Source organism: Solanum lycopersicum, chromosome 9 (genome assembly GCF_036512215.1).
Source record: "Solanum lycopersicum chromosome 9, SLM_r2.1".
In the NCBI taxonomy this organism is placed as follows: Eukaryota; Viridiplantae; Streptophyta; class Magnoliopsida; order Solanales; family Solanaceae; genus Solanum; species Solanum lycopersicum.
In genome coordinates this window covers 1,938,500-1,955,289 of record NC_090808.1, presented here as the reverse complement: position 1 = coordinate 1,955,289, position 16,790 = coordinate 1,938,500, and the positions used below count along the sequence as shown (strand labels likewise).

Here is a 16,790-nt window from a genome sequence, read left to right as displayed (position 1 = left end):
TTCGCGTTTAATATTACATAGAACGGAAGGTAGACAAACACACATACATAGTTTCTAATACGTATAACATCATTATTCATAGTTGCAAGACATGCAAAGCTCAACCTCTTCCGTTATCACTATTATCACCAGCACCACCACTATCACCAGAAGAGTTATCTCCTCTCTGACCGAAATATTCTCTTGGTATGTTATGATGATTATCTACATCGCGATCGGGGTATATATACTTTTTCCTTGCACCAAATCCAACTCCATAGTCCATTACATGTTCTTCAAGTCCCTCTCCTCCAATTAAGGCTTTTCTAGGATATGCATCTCCCAAACAAGAACAAAACATGATTATAATCAACATAAACACTAATAATTTCCTCATATTGAAACACAATAACTTCATATATATGGCACAACTCCCAAAAAGAAAGAAAGGATAAGAAAGAAAATATTGCTTGAGAGTTTGTATTATAGAAGTTAACTCTAGAAATTTATGTTGCTATATTTAGGGTTATATAAAGATTTTTTTTGTTAATTAGTTAGGTTATATAAATGATATGTGTTGGTTTTTATGGGGTCTCCACCATAAAAGAAGATTATAAGTGGGTTTTAACATATATATATACTCGTATTAGTGTAAATTATCAGGTTATATTTTACGTTTATATATTGTAACAGATGATTTATTTTATTTTTACACATTAAGCAAGTTTATTTGTAAATATTCTTCGAGTGAGTTCGTAAATGTAATATTTTTTTTATATTGACGGTGTATATATTTTTAAAATATATTTTTTCTACAAAATGAAGCAGCCTAAATAGGGAAAACCCACATAAGGAAGTGGAATTGGTGGACTTTAGTGAAGTCAACAGGAACATCATTAATTTCCATTATTAGTTGCCTTTCACTATTATTATGATTAACTTAGCAATAATAATTGTAAATAAGTCGGGTTCGATTATATAAATTTTTATCGTTTTTTTATTTAAATTTCAATTTTTATTATGAGTTGATTATCGTTTTTGCCAATGTTACCTATCGTATCCTTTATCTGAATTTGAGAAATGAGATCGATAATGTGAACGAGTTTACGCAAAAAGAGTATTTACTATTTAAGTATCATGTCAGCAGAGTAAATTTATGCGCCACTGCCTATGGAAAAATGATAAATTGCTTTATTTTGGCCTAACCCAAATTTATAGAAAAAAAAATATATTTTTTTTGTAGATGAAAAAATGTGGTGGATTACATTATCTACAGTTTTTGGCACTTAAATGCTCACAGAGACACAGATAAATATTAATATATGAAAAAAGGATAAATATATTTCGAGCTATAGTAAATGATACGCAGATACTCTCGGTCATACTTTTGGAACATATTGGTGCCACTGTCGTTCAAAAACTAGAGTGTAGCGGAAGACTAAATAGGGACACGTGATACAATCTTATTCATCGATCCGATGTCAGGTCGGTATAAAATTATGACACGTGTATGTTTGTCGGTGTAAAAGGTATATATGCTTTAGTTTTTTGGACAACAGAGGCACCAACGTCCCTAAAGTATGAGGAAGGATATCTGCATACCATTTACGATAGTTCGAGGATATATTTATCTTTTTTCTTATATATATTTAAAATTTGATTGAACTCATAACTTATACTATAAATCGGTCCTCATTAACACAATCAAACGTTAACAAATTAGATTGAACCAATTATTGAACGTAAGCAAACTTGGTGGAAACATATCCCACCAGCTACAGAACTTAGGAGTAACTATAGAGTCCGGCATTAAAACAGACATTTTTGTAACGCCAACAAATTAAAATGAATCCTCAAGAAATCTTTTATTGGAAGAGATTGTTCATACCATATTGTTTGAATTGTCAATAAATTCAATGGATGTTCCTTTTGCTACATTCAAAAGAAAAATAAGCTCGGCATAAAAATTGGACGTCAGATTTTATTTTTCTCTTCAGTTTAATATTCTTTAATTTTCCTAAGGGACGTGTAAAAGAAAAACACGATAAATAAAATGGATAACTTTCTTGATAGGGAAGAGAAGTTAAAAATAGTTTTGTTGAAAGCAGAAACTCGAGTGTGATGATTAGGACAAAAATCTCGTTATACCGAAAATATGAAATGATTTTCATTATTTATTATTGGAGTATGCACACGAATGGATTGTTACGATAAAATGAAGTGTTTGGTGAGGAAAATGATTGAATAAAAATGCAACAAAATCCTTTGAATCTCTATTCATTTTCTTAAGAACATGGATTGTCTCTTGGATCACATTGAGGGCTCTTGGGAAAAAATGAAAAAAAAAGAATGGGCACCTTATATTTTATTTTATTTTTATAATAAAATTAATAACTATTATTTTTTGATTTGTCAAATTATCGATCGTACAAATAGGTGGAGAGGTGATCTATAGACTAAAGCAATCAATTTTGCAAAAAACATACACTAGTAGAAATCAATCAATCAATCTATGATTAAAAAAACTCGTTAGAAAATATTTACGATGAATAATCACTTTTCATCGATCGTCTCAAATTATATTTTAAATTAACATGAAACATTTTATGTGTGAAATTCATCACGGCTTATAAAGACATTAATTAAAACCATAGCATTATAAGTTACGAGTTTAATTAAATTCAATAATTTTAATCTTTTATATTTTTTTAGAAATATATGTAAATATTACTCGTGGAATAGAAGAGCACGAGTCCAATCAAATCATTTTTTGAAATTAAATGTAAATCTCTGTCTGAGTTGGCCGGTGGGCTTTGTTTTGCATTTTATAATAGATAATATTTAGCCGATCAACTAAAAATAATTATATAACTCATATATATATCAATTATTATTTTGATGAACGAATATAATTTTTTTTGTAAAAATCTCTTATAACGATGAAGTGTTGCCCAACATGCTTGTTTGCTCCCTCTACCCCGTGGGCTTTGGGTGGTAGGTCCAATTCTTCATGTGCTCTTCATTACTCTTTCATCAATGCTCAACCCACCCCCTTCCCCACCATGTCCTTTTTTCGATAATATTGATATTCGAAATTTACTGACTTGATTAGTGTTGATTCGTGTCATACAATAGAAATCTCTTTTTATGAGAGTTTGTCCGAGATCATTATGAGTGTTATGATTCATTCGATTGACAGGTCCAATCGATTCATAGCCTCTCGAGCACAACTCATATTCATGCAAGGATTGGTGATTGAAGATTTATACAGAGTTTTACGTAATATCTTAGAGATCAAAGAACATGTTTTCTTCAGGAAATATGAATACTTTCTGCAGAGACAATCCAATATCACTTAGTGCTAAAAAAACTCTCGGGGCGAATTCAAAATTCAACCTAATTGGTACGAAATATTGCAAAATTTATTTTTCTTGATAATGAAAATATTGGTCTAGTATAAATAAATAATTTTCTTAAAAAATTAATATTATAATTGTGAGTAGTGGGTGTGGTGGTTATACTAGATTCTCAAGGTGTATATTCAATCCTTTTTTATATATAGGTGTCTTTTGCTTAATTAAAAAAAATATTCAAGGAATATTAATAAATATTTAATAAGAATTTTTTCTCTAAAAAATAATATAATTAATTAAACCTAGATTTTGACTTTTAATTTTGCTTGGAAACTTCCTCAATATATAACCACCAAAGGTTTCCTTGATTAAGACACCATATTGTTGTGGTATGTTCCAAAATATCTATGCTTGTAGGTAGCAAGGCACATATAATGCTATTATAATCTATATATTATATTATATTATATTATATTATATTATATTATATTATATTATATGATTATATATTTTTAATAATATGTGACCAAATATTCTTTTCCCTTTTAATAATGTTTTATGAGTAAAGATCTCTCTTCTCCTTGTCCTTTATTATTTTTCTTCTTGTTTAAGTTAGTTTTAGTTTTATATGGATCTCAATTTTATGTTAATTTCTTAGCAATATTTATATAAGATAATTTTATTTATTAAAATTAGGTAAATGATAAAGAAATTACATTGCATTTCTTGACTTGTTGACACTTCAATTATAATCGATCTTCGTCGACTTAACGAGTTATGATATTACTTTCTTTGTTTCAATATATAAAAAATATTTTTCTTTTCAATTTATCTTATAGAAAATGTTACTTTTCTTATACTTAAAAATAATTTAATATTACTAATTAGATTCTTTTAATCCCAAATTGTTTGAGATCAATAATGATTAGTGAACATATACATTATCTCTAGACTCTATTAGATTCATGGTACTTTTTTTTTTTTAAACATGGATTACGAAATAGAAAATTCATTTTTTTTTTATTTTTTAATGTATATTAGTTGATGAATTTTTAAAAAATATAACTAACTTGATTTTGACCCAAATATATTGGAATTATTGGTAATGGTCCATTGCATGTATCGATAGCATCCAGAAGATTCACACAATAGCACTATGAAATAAAAATTTATGATTTTTTTCTCAATTTTTTATGTATTAGTTCATAAATTTTTTAGAATACAATTGATCAGAATTTTTGAGACAATGCATAATAATCTAGTTAACAATATTTAATAGACTCTGCAAAATTCGCATTCAAGATTTTTTAATGTTTTATTTCATCTCATTCGTAATGACTTAGTAAACGATATTTATAGCCTCTACAGGATTTACACAATTTTATTTTTTTTTGATATTTAGGAGTCACGAAATAAGAATTCAAGATTATATATGTCTTTCATGCGTATTAGTACATGAATGTTTGAGAATGTGACTGATCGAGTTTGTTTTTACATCAAAATTTTGTGTGACCATCTTTAATGACCTAGTGAACGTGACTCGTCACCTCTACATGATCCATACGATTTTTTTTAGCGTTTAGGGATAACAAAATAAGAATTTAGAATTTTCGCAAATTTTTGTGTGTACTAGTCGATGATAATTTCGAATATGCATGACCATATTTTCTTGACTTACAAATTGTTTGAGGCTATTCGTAATTACCTAGTGAACAATACTCCCAGATATTAAAGGATCCACCACACTTTATTTAGTGTTGAGGGATCACGAAATTAAGTATGGCAGGTGAGTCGGACCGGTAAGTTTCGAAACCGGGACGGAATTGGTGTTGTGCGAAGCGGTACCGTTCTGAAACCGAGACCGGACCGAACCGGTACAAGTAAATTTGTCGTATTCCGGAATTGGGAGGGACCGGTAAATCTCGGTTTCCATCCCGTTATCTGTCCCGGAATCGGACCGGACCAGTAACCGGGACTTACCGGTGCCGTTGCCAGTCTTAATGCAGAAATCAAAAATTTCAGTTTTTCGTGTTTCCATGAAAATTTAAAATATGAATATTAATCGCATTTTTTTACCTCAAATTTTTGAGATCATTCGTAATGACCTAGTGAAAGATATCCATAGCCTCTACTAAAACCAGACCATTTTTTAGTGTTTAGGGTTCACAAAATAATAATTTAGGATTTTCCTATTTTTCCGCATGCATTAATCTATGAATTTTGAGATTTATTGAAATGACCTAGTGAATGATAATCATAAACCTTTATAAGATTCATGCCGATTTTTTAGTATTTAGATTTCACAAAATAAGAATTTTAAAATTTTCCTAATCTTTTATAGTCCATGAATTTTCGGGAATACGAGTTTGGATATTTTTAACATTAGTTTCTTAGTTCTGCCTTAGTATCTTACACATTTATAAGAGGTCCATTTCATGATTGGATAGTTAGATAAATCATTTTACAAATGATTGATTAATTTTGCAACTGAATATTTCTTCTTAATTTGTGTGGTCAGTGACTACGTGTTCTTCTTGTCAACGTCCACGTGTCCATAAAATTAACACTTCCAGATGCACAATGTACTTGTCTTTAGAGGATGAATACACTCTGGCTACTGCAACTATATCACATCAAATTTATGAACAAACACCAAAAATCATTGGAGATGGGTTTTCGTTGACTCTCAACCCTCAAATTTGTCAAGTTTCAGGAAAAAAAAAAACTCGAAAAACGTAACTACGCGAGAAAGGATCTCTTTAAGTCGAGGATCTGTTAATAACAACTCACACGACTAAGTAGTCGTTATACTTGCTAACGTAAAAATTCTTTATATCGTCGTCAGAATTAAAAGATTATGGCAAACAAAAGAATATAGAATAAAGGAAGTTAGAATAAGTAGATACATCCATTGTGAAACTGCACTAATGCCTCGAAATCACTGCAAATATACTGCAACCTGCAAATGTGCAGTATTTTTATATTTCAACACTTTAAAGTTTGTTCCATCATGCATCATCAAATACAAAAGTTGCTCAAAGAATACTATAGTCTATACATGCAATGTATTAAAATTTGGAATATTTAATGTCAGAGAAAGTTATGTGGCTACATAAAGATTAACCTCTGTACGGCAGTGCTCTCTTTTCAAGATAATAATTTGAGAATAAACAAAAAGAAAAAAGTGTCATCTTCATAAATAAATGAAACTTTGGTTTATTCTTTTCTATAACACAAATTAATGAACAAAATATAGCTAATTGAATGATATATACACCACAGATGAAGTTCATCAGTGTCATAAGCCACTTTAATACAGTAGCGAAGTTAAAAATTTCGATGAGGGTGTTCAAGAATACTTCCATACGTAACATTTGGCCTATATGCATAGTATGAGTGTTCAACTAACTATCCTTCGATATACACGTAGCTGCATCCCTGACTATTTCTGGTTTCTTGATCATTCAAAGTTTAACAGAAACATGATTCAAATATCCATTACTTAATTAGTTATCTAATATAAGATGGACAAGTGGGAAATGGGCATAGCACTGTGTTCAAGAAGCTTATCCCAATTCATCTTTCCTATCTTATCTACTCAATTCACCATTGTGGGGTCTAAATATTCAAGACTTGAACAGATTATTTATCTGGCATCAATCCCCACCCTGGGACATAACAAAGGAAGAGAGAGTGATAACACAGATTTTTGTGGCACAATCTGTACATGTATATTGACTTTAAATCATGCAATGTATGTTCGTACATGATCGTATCAGGATGCATTATCATTAAAGAAAGAAACAGCTATGCACACGCGTTAGTCACACTTATAGTTAGCCAGTTGCCAGCATTTAATGTTAAAACTTCCCAAACTATTATATATATATATATATATATATACCTGTCTCAGTCTCACAGACAACACCACTGTTCTTTCTCTTCTCACTTGAGTTTTTATCATAGTGGTCCAATTCCTGCATATGAAAATGATGGACAGTAAGTTTCTCAAGGCATGCCAAAATAAATGGCAAAAGATGGGTGGCAAGGTTATACCTTCATCAGCGTGCTGCGACAAATGGACTATGTGGCCTTTTGAAAAAGAAGAGAAGTCTATCCCAAGGGATGTTCCGAAAGGCCATGTGGTAGTTTATGTAGGGAAGTACCAAAAGAGATTTGTAATCAAAATTACCTTGCTAAAGCATCCGCTCTTCAAGGCATTGCTGGATCAAGCTCAAGAAGTTTATGAATTCACTGCTGATTCGAAATTATGGATTCCCTGTGATGAGAACATCTTCAATAGTGTCATTAGATGTGCTACATTACCAGAAAATCGACGTATCTCAATCTGCTTCTGAAGGTCCAAAATCACAAAGCATGTTTAGAATGTTGACATCTATATATTCATAACCTGTTGTATACTATTGAATATAAATTCATTACCATTACCTATGAAGTTGAGCATTACTTCTTTATGCAAGAAACCACAATTCATTTTATTTTATCATTTAAATAGATTCCAACAACTACAAGTATTCAATAACAATCTGCAGAGCAAGAAGCTAAAATTGAAGGCACAAAGCCTTTAACATCTCAAATCAGTCGAGCACTGACAACCAACACTCTGGCACTGAAATAAACTGCACTGAAGTTACTAGACCAAAATGTACGTCAAACTGTCACACACTCGGAACAACAGATTTGTAAAGCAGCTCAAGATGTATTACTTTATCAGAGTTCCAGGTAGAGAAAACATGCATAAACGTTTATGGCAAGAGAGGAAGCATCCATCCGGGCAACAGAAAAGAACTAGTAATGCAGCCAAAAGTTGAATAAAGCATCTGACATACAGCCCAACGGCTCCACACAGAGATATTAATCAGCAGGACAATAATGTAGCAAGGAGTACCTCCTAGATAGAGGAGGTTAAACAGTCTCAATTTTGTGCCAGATCCAAGACCCCTTTTTCTTCTTACATTCTGTTAACCAAACAAAAGAGTAGATGTTGAATCATGTAAACTTGCAAATCTAAAAGCTTAAATCACTAGAAATTGGACACATCTATTAATTTTGAAACACAGCATCATACATGCAGACATAATCTTTTTTTGACAAGGTAAAGGTTTATTGACCAAGTACCAAAACAAAAAGTTACAAAACATTGCTGGGAATATCTATACAGTCAATTACAACATCTCCTTAGCAACTCCATATATTGATCTATATTATCAATGAAACTACTTTTACACCAAAAAACAAATTATGTAAACAATTGCTTTTAACTCTGGAAATATGGTCTTTTAGCCCATCAGAACGAGAGTTATTTCTTTCTAGCCAAATAGTTCGGATATGCACAAAGGTCTGTGATCCAAATTTGCTTCAAAACTTTATGCATACTCTGTGCTGCAAACTCTACAATAATTCTTTCACAATCTGAGGCATGATCCAAGTGATTCTGCAAATACTGAAGAAGAATTCCCAACATTGTCAAGTTATTCTGCAATGCATAACAACCAAAGCTTTGTTATTAGGACAACAAACACGTGAAAAGTTTTGTTGGTTTACAAATTAAAACTTACGTCAACACTAATGCATATTGAGACATGCTGAACTGTGTTAACACTTTTAGGGACAGGACAGCTTTATTTATTCATCTTAAGTGCAAAAGTAAGCACCCAAAGCAAATGAAAATGAAGATTTTGAAAAGAGAACTAATCAATCCTCTGTTGTGGTAGTAAGCAGAGTTGAAAGTTGAACGTTCCTTTTCTAATGACAGATCTACATCTAACTTAAGATTTTAGCTTTACTCTTAGCTATCAACTTGCAATCTATACACTAAAATATATTAGGGCAAGTGAGTAAGTGGCTATTTATCATGACACATTAAAGTAAAGAGGGTAAAGTTGTGTAAATGGAACCAAAAGATATAGAAAGAACTTGTATGGGAAAAAGTTTTCACAAACTTCAAAAGTGAACTGGCAGAAATGTTTCTTTATCACTCATCCAATTCCCCTTGTATTACTTTTCCAGGAAAAATATAGACTAGAAGAGTTCCATGGACCAAATCAGAAACTATTCCAGAATTAAGAATGGCTTTACATTCATTATTATATTCTCCACACCATCTAGTTATACCTACTTCCCCATTAGGTGCTTCATGAAAAGTTTGACATATTTATGGAAATATTTTTTTTTTCTCCAACAGTTCAAACTATTATTATTTCCAAATTCTGATTTGATGTGACATCTTTTCAACAAATTCAACTACTTTAAATTACAAATAATTATAATCTATAACTACTCTACTCGATAAATTGAAGAATTAACCTAAATAACCAAGTGTCTTTCGGAAACAACCTTCCTGTCTTCATAAGGCAGGGGGTAAGGTCTACTACATACACACCACCCTACCCAGACCTTGTGGTATTACATGGGTATGTTGTTATAACCTAAATAACCGCAGAGCCAACCACTTGAACTAAAAATAGCCAGCAGATACACAAATATATGTATAATAAAATAATAACAATATATATATATATATATACACACACACACATACATATATAATGTGAATAATTGTGTATAATCTATTTATACTGTCTAGGAAATGTAAACAGTGAATCCGACCGGCTATTTGTGTAAAGTCATGTCTTTTAAGAGGCTCTAACTTGTATTGGGACTGAAGGGGTGCTAAACTGCTAGGTTAGGGTGCTACACAGCCTACATACTAGTGAAGCTTTAAAGAATCAGACAACTTGCATAATGCAACAGAAGGTGGATGAGATTAGCAAGAAAATGAAATGCAAGATGACATTTTTTTTACCTAAAGGAGTTCAAATATAATCAAGTCCAAATGTAACATGATGAGCGAAATTCAATTAATCAATACTGAGCAAAAAATAAAGAACCATCAAACAAAATCATCCATTTCCCAAATCCCTATAAATGAATAACTAGATTCCAGAGAAACAAATGAAAAAGATACAAGCCTATGGGTGAAAGCATGAAAAATACCAAAAGGGTGAAACAAGTTACAGCAGTTGCAAATACTCAAGGCAAATTGCGGAAGACCAGCTTTTGCAGGACCTTTCCACATTTAAATGCTGAAAACATAATTAACTAAATAGAATTGTGCTCTATCTAATAGTTTAAGCTTTTAGATGAGATGGTCACATAGCTCTAACAAATATCTTCAGGAGAAGGAGCTTAAATAGTTAAATGAACTGTGGTGCCTGCATCCTACGCGTTTACACTGATTCATAATTCTGAAGAAAGAAATATACAAGAAGCTATTAAGAAATGAAAGAGGCATGCTCTAAGTTACATGTCGCTTGATCTTATAGTTGAAATTACTGATAAAGTGAATGGTTGATCAGACTTTTGTTATACGCATGTATGAATGGAAGATACTGCCCAAACTATCTACAATCATATGAATAAAGGGGAAAAAACTCAGCTCAACTGGTTTGTGTTGGGTTCTCCAAAACTAGTGTATTTTTGAAGAACCCGCAGGTGCAGCACAATTTTTTAAGAATCCGAGCACCATAGACCAACACCATGGTATTTCACGAAGCGCACCATCTTCAAGACTGCCAGAAGTTTCATGGAGTGAAGTTGATCAGATTGGTGACCTTAGCTTCTTCCTTTTTTCTTCTAATATTAATTTTCATTCTTAACTTGCTGCTGATTTTAGGTGCTTCCTCGCCAAATATGTCACTAAGCTGGCTAAGTCATACCTTAAAGGTCTTGTAAAATCTCATCATTTCTAAGATCAATTCTTTCTATTGCAACCAATCTGATGATACAACTATCAAAGGAACGGATGTGAAAAGGAAGATAAAACTCTGTTTCACTGACCTAACTGAGCAAGAACAATGAGCATATTTGTGTAGTGAATTGCTAGATGTAGACAAGTAAACTAACTCTCCGACCACCGAGACCACAGAATAATCGAGTTCAAAAGCAAGGAAAGGGAACTAAAGAGAGAAACACTTCACTTAAATTCTACATAACAGTATTCAAGCACCCCCAGAACTATAACTTCCTACAGAGTGCAAATTTTATTTAAGTTGACTACATTTTAAAATCAGCAAATAGGGGGAAATACAATCCTAAAAATTAGTCTTCCCACAAACAGATAAACTCCATTCACCAATATCAACAAACAAAAGGTATCAGGATAAAAGAAACATTTAACTCCTTGCATCGGATGTGATACAAATGAAAACAAGCAAATCAAACATTCCATTCCACCTAACAAGCTCGAGCAAATCTGTAAATCACAAACTCATTCTAGGTTACAGAAGAGAAATGCACAATATATGAACCCTCCCCCCCCCCCCCCCAACACACACACACCAACTTCTATCTTATAAATCAAATATACAACTGATTAAGAGTAATACGAAAAAGTAGTCCAAATCAACATTCAGAAATCGAGCATTAGCCCAACAATTGAAGCTGTTCATCAACAGTTTCCAAGAAAAATTCAGTTCACTGAATGCTTAGCTATTCCTTTACTGTCTGGAGACGCAGCAGCACAAAAGAATATTTAGCAAAGAGAACTGTCTAATTTCTTTATTCTGAGGACTTTATAGATAACGTTTGGCCCCTGAAAAGGAGAAAGACACTGTCAACACGACCAATTAGAAAACAAGAAAAGAAACTCAACCCAGAAGCTCTAGAAGACTAAATCAGCTTACATGGCTGCAAGTTAACCGACTTCATTAAAGGGATAGAAGAGGTTACCAATGGATAAGAAATTTATCATCTAGGTAACATCAGTTTGATCCCTACATTTACCTTTCAAAATAGATGAGTGCAACAAATTCAGATCTCAGCCTTTCAATAACCAAATATCCATTTGAAGCAAGAGCATTCTGCATGTAGGAACTTGTTAATGAAATGAACTCGAAATAGAAACTACATGCTGTTGAAGTACTGAGGTTACTAATCCTTATAAAAAGTACTGAAGTTACTAATAGAAATTAGCCTTGGAACTTAGATGAGGAAAACTTAAAAAAGTGTCATATATTTATCAAAAACAGAACTTGTTCAGTAATTTGATGATCTCATAGAGTGGCGTCCAAATATTAATTTTTGCATGTGCCCACTTATCTTGTATTCATATATACATGGCACAACAGTCTAAACCCTGTCATTCATACACTTTCTGGCATTTTGTTCCTTACCACATGTAAATGTTTTTTTTTCAATCTGTCACATAATTTGTGATGATATACTGAAGACCAGTCCTTACATTTCCATCCCTTCATTTGATAATACAATAGAACTAGAATTTTTAATGAAATACTCAAAAACTAGCTTTTTGTGGTGGTTACTGAAGACAATGGATCTCCTGAGATGCTGGAATGGCCCAATTGAAGGTGTAACGCAAAAGAACTGGTGGAAAGTCATCTCTGCATGCATTTGATGGACGGTTTGGGAAGAAAAGAATTGTAGGTATTTTGAGGATGCAAAGCACACTACACAGAGAATCAAATTTAATTGTATATTGTCTTTTCCTTTTCTTGGAGTGAAGGATGTTCTGTAAATGATAATGAATCCATACTTGATGTCGTACCATCCCTATAAGTTTTTTTTTTTTTGGGGTGGGGGGGTGGGGGGAGGGGGGTGTGCTTATGCTACTGGTTTGGACATTGTATCTTGTTTTTACACCCATCAGCACCTTTTTGTGTTTAAATGAAAAGTACCATTCTCAAAAAAATGGTGGTGGCGATGAGCTGGAGTGCACCTTGAACCTGTTATTTGAGACTTGTGGTTCTCTTCCACTTTATTGACCACTATATCACACCCTTGGGTGCAAACTAGATATCTCTCAAACAGCTACATACTTTCTCAAAATCAACTTCTTTATCTCTTAAATGTCTTTTTTTTTTTGACAACGGTAACAGCTCTTAAATATCATTCTATTCCTCGGTTTATCTCAAATAGTCACAAAAACGCGGCAATGGAACAATAGGAAAAGAAAGCAAGGAATACTTGAAATTCCAATAACATTTAAGGGTATGTCCATTTAAAGGTACCGTGTTACAATACAGGAAATCTTCCAAATGGCTGACCCACTTACATTCAACTAAATGCAGGAGTTTTCCTTTTAAGAAACTCAGCTACTGTGACCTCCTTATTTATCGATCATCGTAATATGGAACAAGTGAGGAAACTAGTCTGTCAGGGATGAGTCCCCACGAAATACATCCTACCAGAAATCGGACTCTTTACCCGACTCTAAAGACTACAAACTTTGATACGTGAATTACCAGAACTTCCTAGTTCTTTAAGAGATAAAAGTGTTAAAACACAGTTTCAGTTTGTTGACACTTTATTGGTCCTTTAAAGAGGCCGAGCCTTGTTGTTTTCTGTAACTAAGCAAGCAAGGGGCTGAGAAAGAAATAAAAAAGTGGAACCAGCTAGCCAGAAAATAAAAAAGGAACAATATCAGTCTTTCTCAAGCAAACATGAGATTTTCTTTAGCATTTACTCAATCATCTGAGCACTAATTCTTCAATTATTAGATTCTAAAAATTACAAGGTAAAGAATCACTTCAAATCCGTAAATATTTTAAGCAACAAATGTCCCACGTTCAAAGATTAATCAAAAGAACGTTCAAACCCACTAATTTGAAGTTCAGTTTGATCTTTTTTGTGTAGGGGAGTGGAAGGTTTAGTTCAAGATAACCATTTATCATTATACAATCAACTTACTTAGAAACATCAGAATCTACAACAGAAACGTGATCAAAAGGAAAAAGAGGAAGGCTCACTTAATCTCTTACCCTTAATGGTAAAAGGAAAAATACAACAATTACAACTAGTTTTCAGGTTTCATCACCATGAAAGACTTGTATGGTAAAGCGTATACTCCGAAATGGATATGAAATAGCCAACAAGAATTCCCATGAAATATACAAGTCATATATTTCATACAAAGCATAGCTGGTGACTTCTTAAACAGTGTCGTGCTAACTCACAATTTTGAAGCATTGAACATCAAAAGCACAAAAAGATTACCCCACCAGCGCGATAGTTCATCCAGTTTAAGCTTCTTTCAACGTAATGCCAAGGCAGGGGAATGAATCTTTAGCGAATTCACACCTAGTATCATCTAACGCCCTCGAGAAAGCCTTCCAATTCTCTTCGTCCAAATGTCCTCCCAACTGAGGATGCATCATTATACCTTGCAGCCAAGTAAAATGTTAACCAAGCAACCATAAAATAAACTTCCATAACACACTGAAATGCCAGTGCAAACACTTCTCCAAATATTCGACCTAATATCCATCTCGTACACCACCCACAAACAAAAACTTCCCAACATTTGATTCCTATAGCAGGACACACCATAATACCCAACAAATGACATCCTTCTTTGACAACCTCCCTACCACTTTTCCTCGAGTCCACAATAGAAACCCAAGAATCAACAGCAAAAATAAACCCCACTACCAACTCCACCAAGAACCATGAGATGATAAAGCACAAGCTTTCCTTCTCATGCCCTGTAACCCATGGCGCCACATCCGAAAAGGGCATCAATTTCATCCTCACAAAAACCTTAAAAAATGAATATTGATCCTCAATTTCTCCAAAAACCCAAATACCCAACAATTGAGCTAATGCATCCTTTACTGCCCACCTCATCAAAACAAACCCAGAAAGCCTTCTTAACCCCAAATTAGAACCTTCCCAAGCAGTCCTGAAAATTGACCTGTAATTCCCTAACACATTATCCAACACTTGCAAGAAAATTATCCCATGAATCCAAGTGTAAGTAACCAAAAAAGCCAACACCACATAAGCATAAGCAGCTGACAACAAACTAACAAGAAACAACAATGCTGTAACATCACCACGACCCAATTCAAGACCTTTTATCAAAAACTGCAAATCAACAACACCATTTTCATTGTCATACTCATTTTCAGGATTATCAACCTGAGACAAATTCTGTGTCTCTGAAGGAGGCTTGAAAGAGATAAACCCATTACGAATTGCTTGAGGAAACAAAATCCCATCATCAATAATTTGTTCTGAGAACCCTAAATTCGGGTCAAAATTGGAAAGAATTACGTAAGTAGAATTCGGCTGAGGTTTAGAAGAAGGATGAAATAGGGATTTATCTAGGTCCGAATCCCCTGAAAAGAAATCATCATCAAGAGTACCTACACGTGATAGGTGAAGAAAAGGTCGACGTCGGCGATGATGGTCACGTCGGAGCTGAGGATGCTGCAGCTGTTGACCGGAGAGGTCAATACGAGACAGAATGGATTTGAGAGAAGGGTCACGATCGATGAAGGAAGTGAGATAGCTGGTACCATTTTCGACATTGGAACGGAAAGTTAGAATGAGGGAAGAAAGAAAGAGGAATAGAAGGAGATTGGAGATGAAGGTCGTCGTGGTTTGTTTGAGGATTTGGGTGGTTGTTTGGTGGTTGATTATTACCGGCGGCGGAGGTTGTGGTGGTTGACGGTGGTCCATGGTGGTTGATTTTGAGAGATTCCGGCGAAGGTTAATTGTCGTTTGATTGGGGTGATATTGATAAATTTGATAACATTTGGGTGTCGAAATGAAATTAAACTAATTAAAAGAGTATAAGGAAAAGCAGCTCATCATCTAAACAAATTAGGACGAATTTTTAAATTTGTCGGTAAATTTTATTTAGATATTAAAATTATGAGATGTTTCGATTAACCAATGAAATCATTAGGTAAATAAATTTGTTGTTAAAATATGGAATAATTTTGATCTCAATAATTCATAAAATTATATATTTGTATCAGACATTGTGTGTTATTAAAATAAGAATTATTTTATATAACTAAATTGATATTAAATTTTTAAAAATCTATGTTCTTAATAAATTTTATCTAAGATTATTGTAATTGAATGCCCATTAAATATGATATGACATTTTTAGTAAACACTTTGAGTCAAATTATAGAGAGAAACAAATAATACACTTTATCTAGCATTTATATTAGGTAATGAAGTTAATTAACAACAACAAATCAATTTATATCTTCTTTGATTATATATTCAGTCTTAATTGAAATAAATCTAAGATTTTGTGATTTCTTTGATTATAAAAATATTTTATCATTATATATATAAGTGTATAATTAAACTAAACTATAATTTAAATATCTAAATAAAATTTTGTGGAGAAGTTCAAATGATCGTATATGTCAATGTATTTTAAGTCAAATATAAAACAAAATTGAGTTCCCAACAAGATAACATTAAGTGTTAAAACCTAGTGGGACCATAATTATAGAAGTCATGTGAAGAAAATTTAAAAGTTTTTGTGTCATATACACTTAAATAAGAAAATCTTAGAGTTTTACATTTTAATAACGTAATTTTTTATTGAACTTCTGGTAAAATGACATTAAATTTGAACTAAAAATCACTAACATTAGAGTTTGATTCCTTAAT

At 32.7% G+C, this 16,790-nt stretch overlaps 2 protein-coding genes across 2 annotated transcripts; one reads left to right on the top strand and one right to left on the bottom strand.

Annotated features, from left to right (window-relative positions):
• Positions 1 to 6,373: 6,373 nt before the first annotated feature.
• On the top strand, positions 6,374 to 8,392 carry LOC101243817 (protein SMALL AUXIN UP-REGULATED RNA 12). Its single transcript, XM_004246866.5, has one exon. It carries the CDS (start codon positions 7,316 to 7,318, stop codon positions 7,688 to 7,690), a length of 375 nt encoding a protein of 124 aa, XP_004246914.1. The 5' UTR covers positions 6,374 to 7,315; the 3' UTR covers positions 7,691 to 8,392.
• A 5,626-nt stretch (positions 8,393 to 14,018) lies between these two features.
• Positions 14,019 to 15,933, bottom strand: LOC101268604 (uncharacterized). The gene has a single exon (XM_004246600.5). The coding sequence runs from the start codon at positions 15,831 to 15,833 to the stop codon at positions 14,457 to 14,459; it is 1,377 nt and encodes a 458-aa protein (XP_004246648.2). The 5' UTR covers positions 15,834 to 15,933; the 3' UTR covers positions 14,019 to 14,456.
• Positions 15,934 to 16,790: the final 857 nt, after the last annotated feature.

Excerpts from the sequence above, each read along its gene's own strand:
- LOC101243817 (XM_004246866.5), top strand. The coding sequence starts at position 7,316 with ATGAAAATGATGGACAGTAAGTTTCTCAAGGCATGCCAAAATAAATGG.
- LOC101268604 (XM_004246600.5), bottom strand. The coding sequence starts at position 15,833 with ATGGACCACCGTCAACCACCACAACCTCCGCCGCCGGTAATAATCAAC.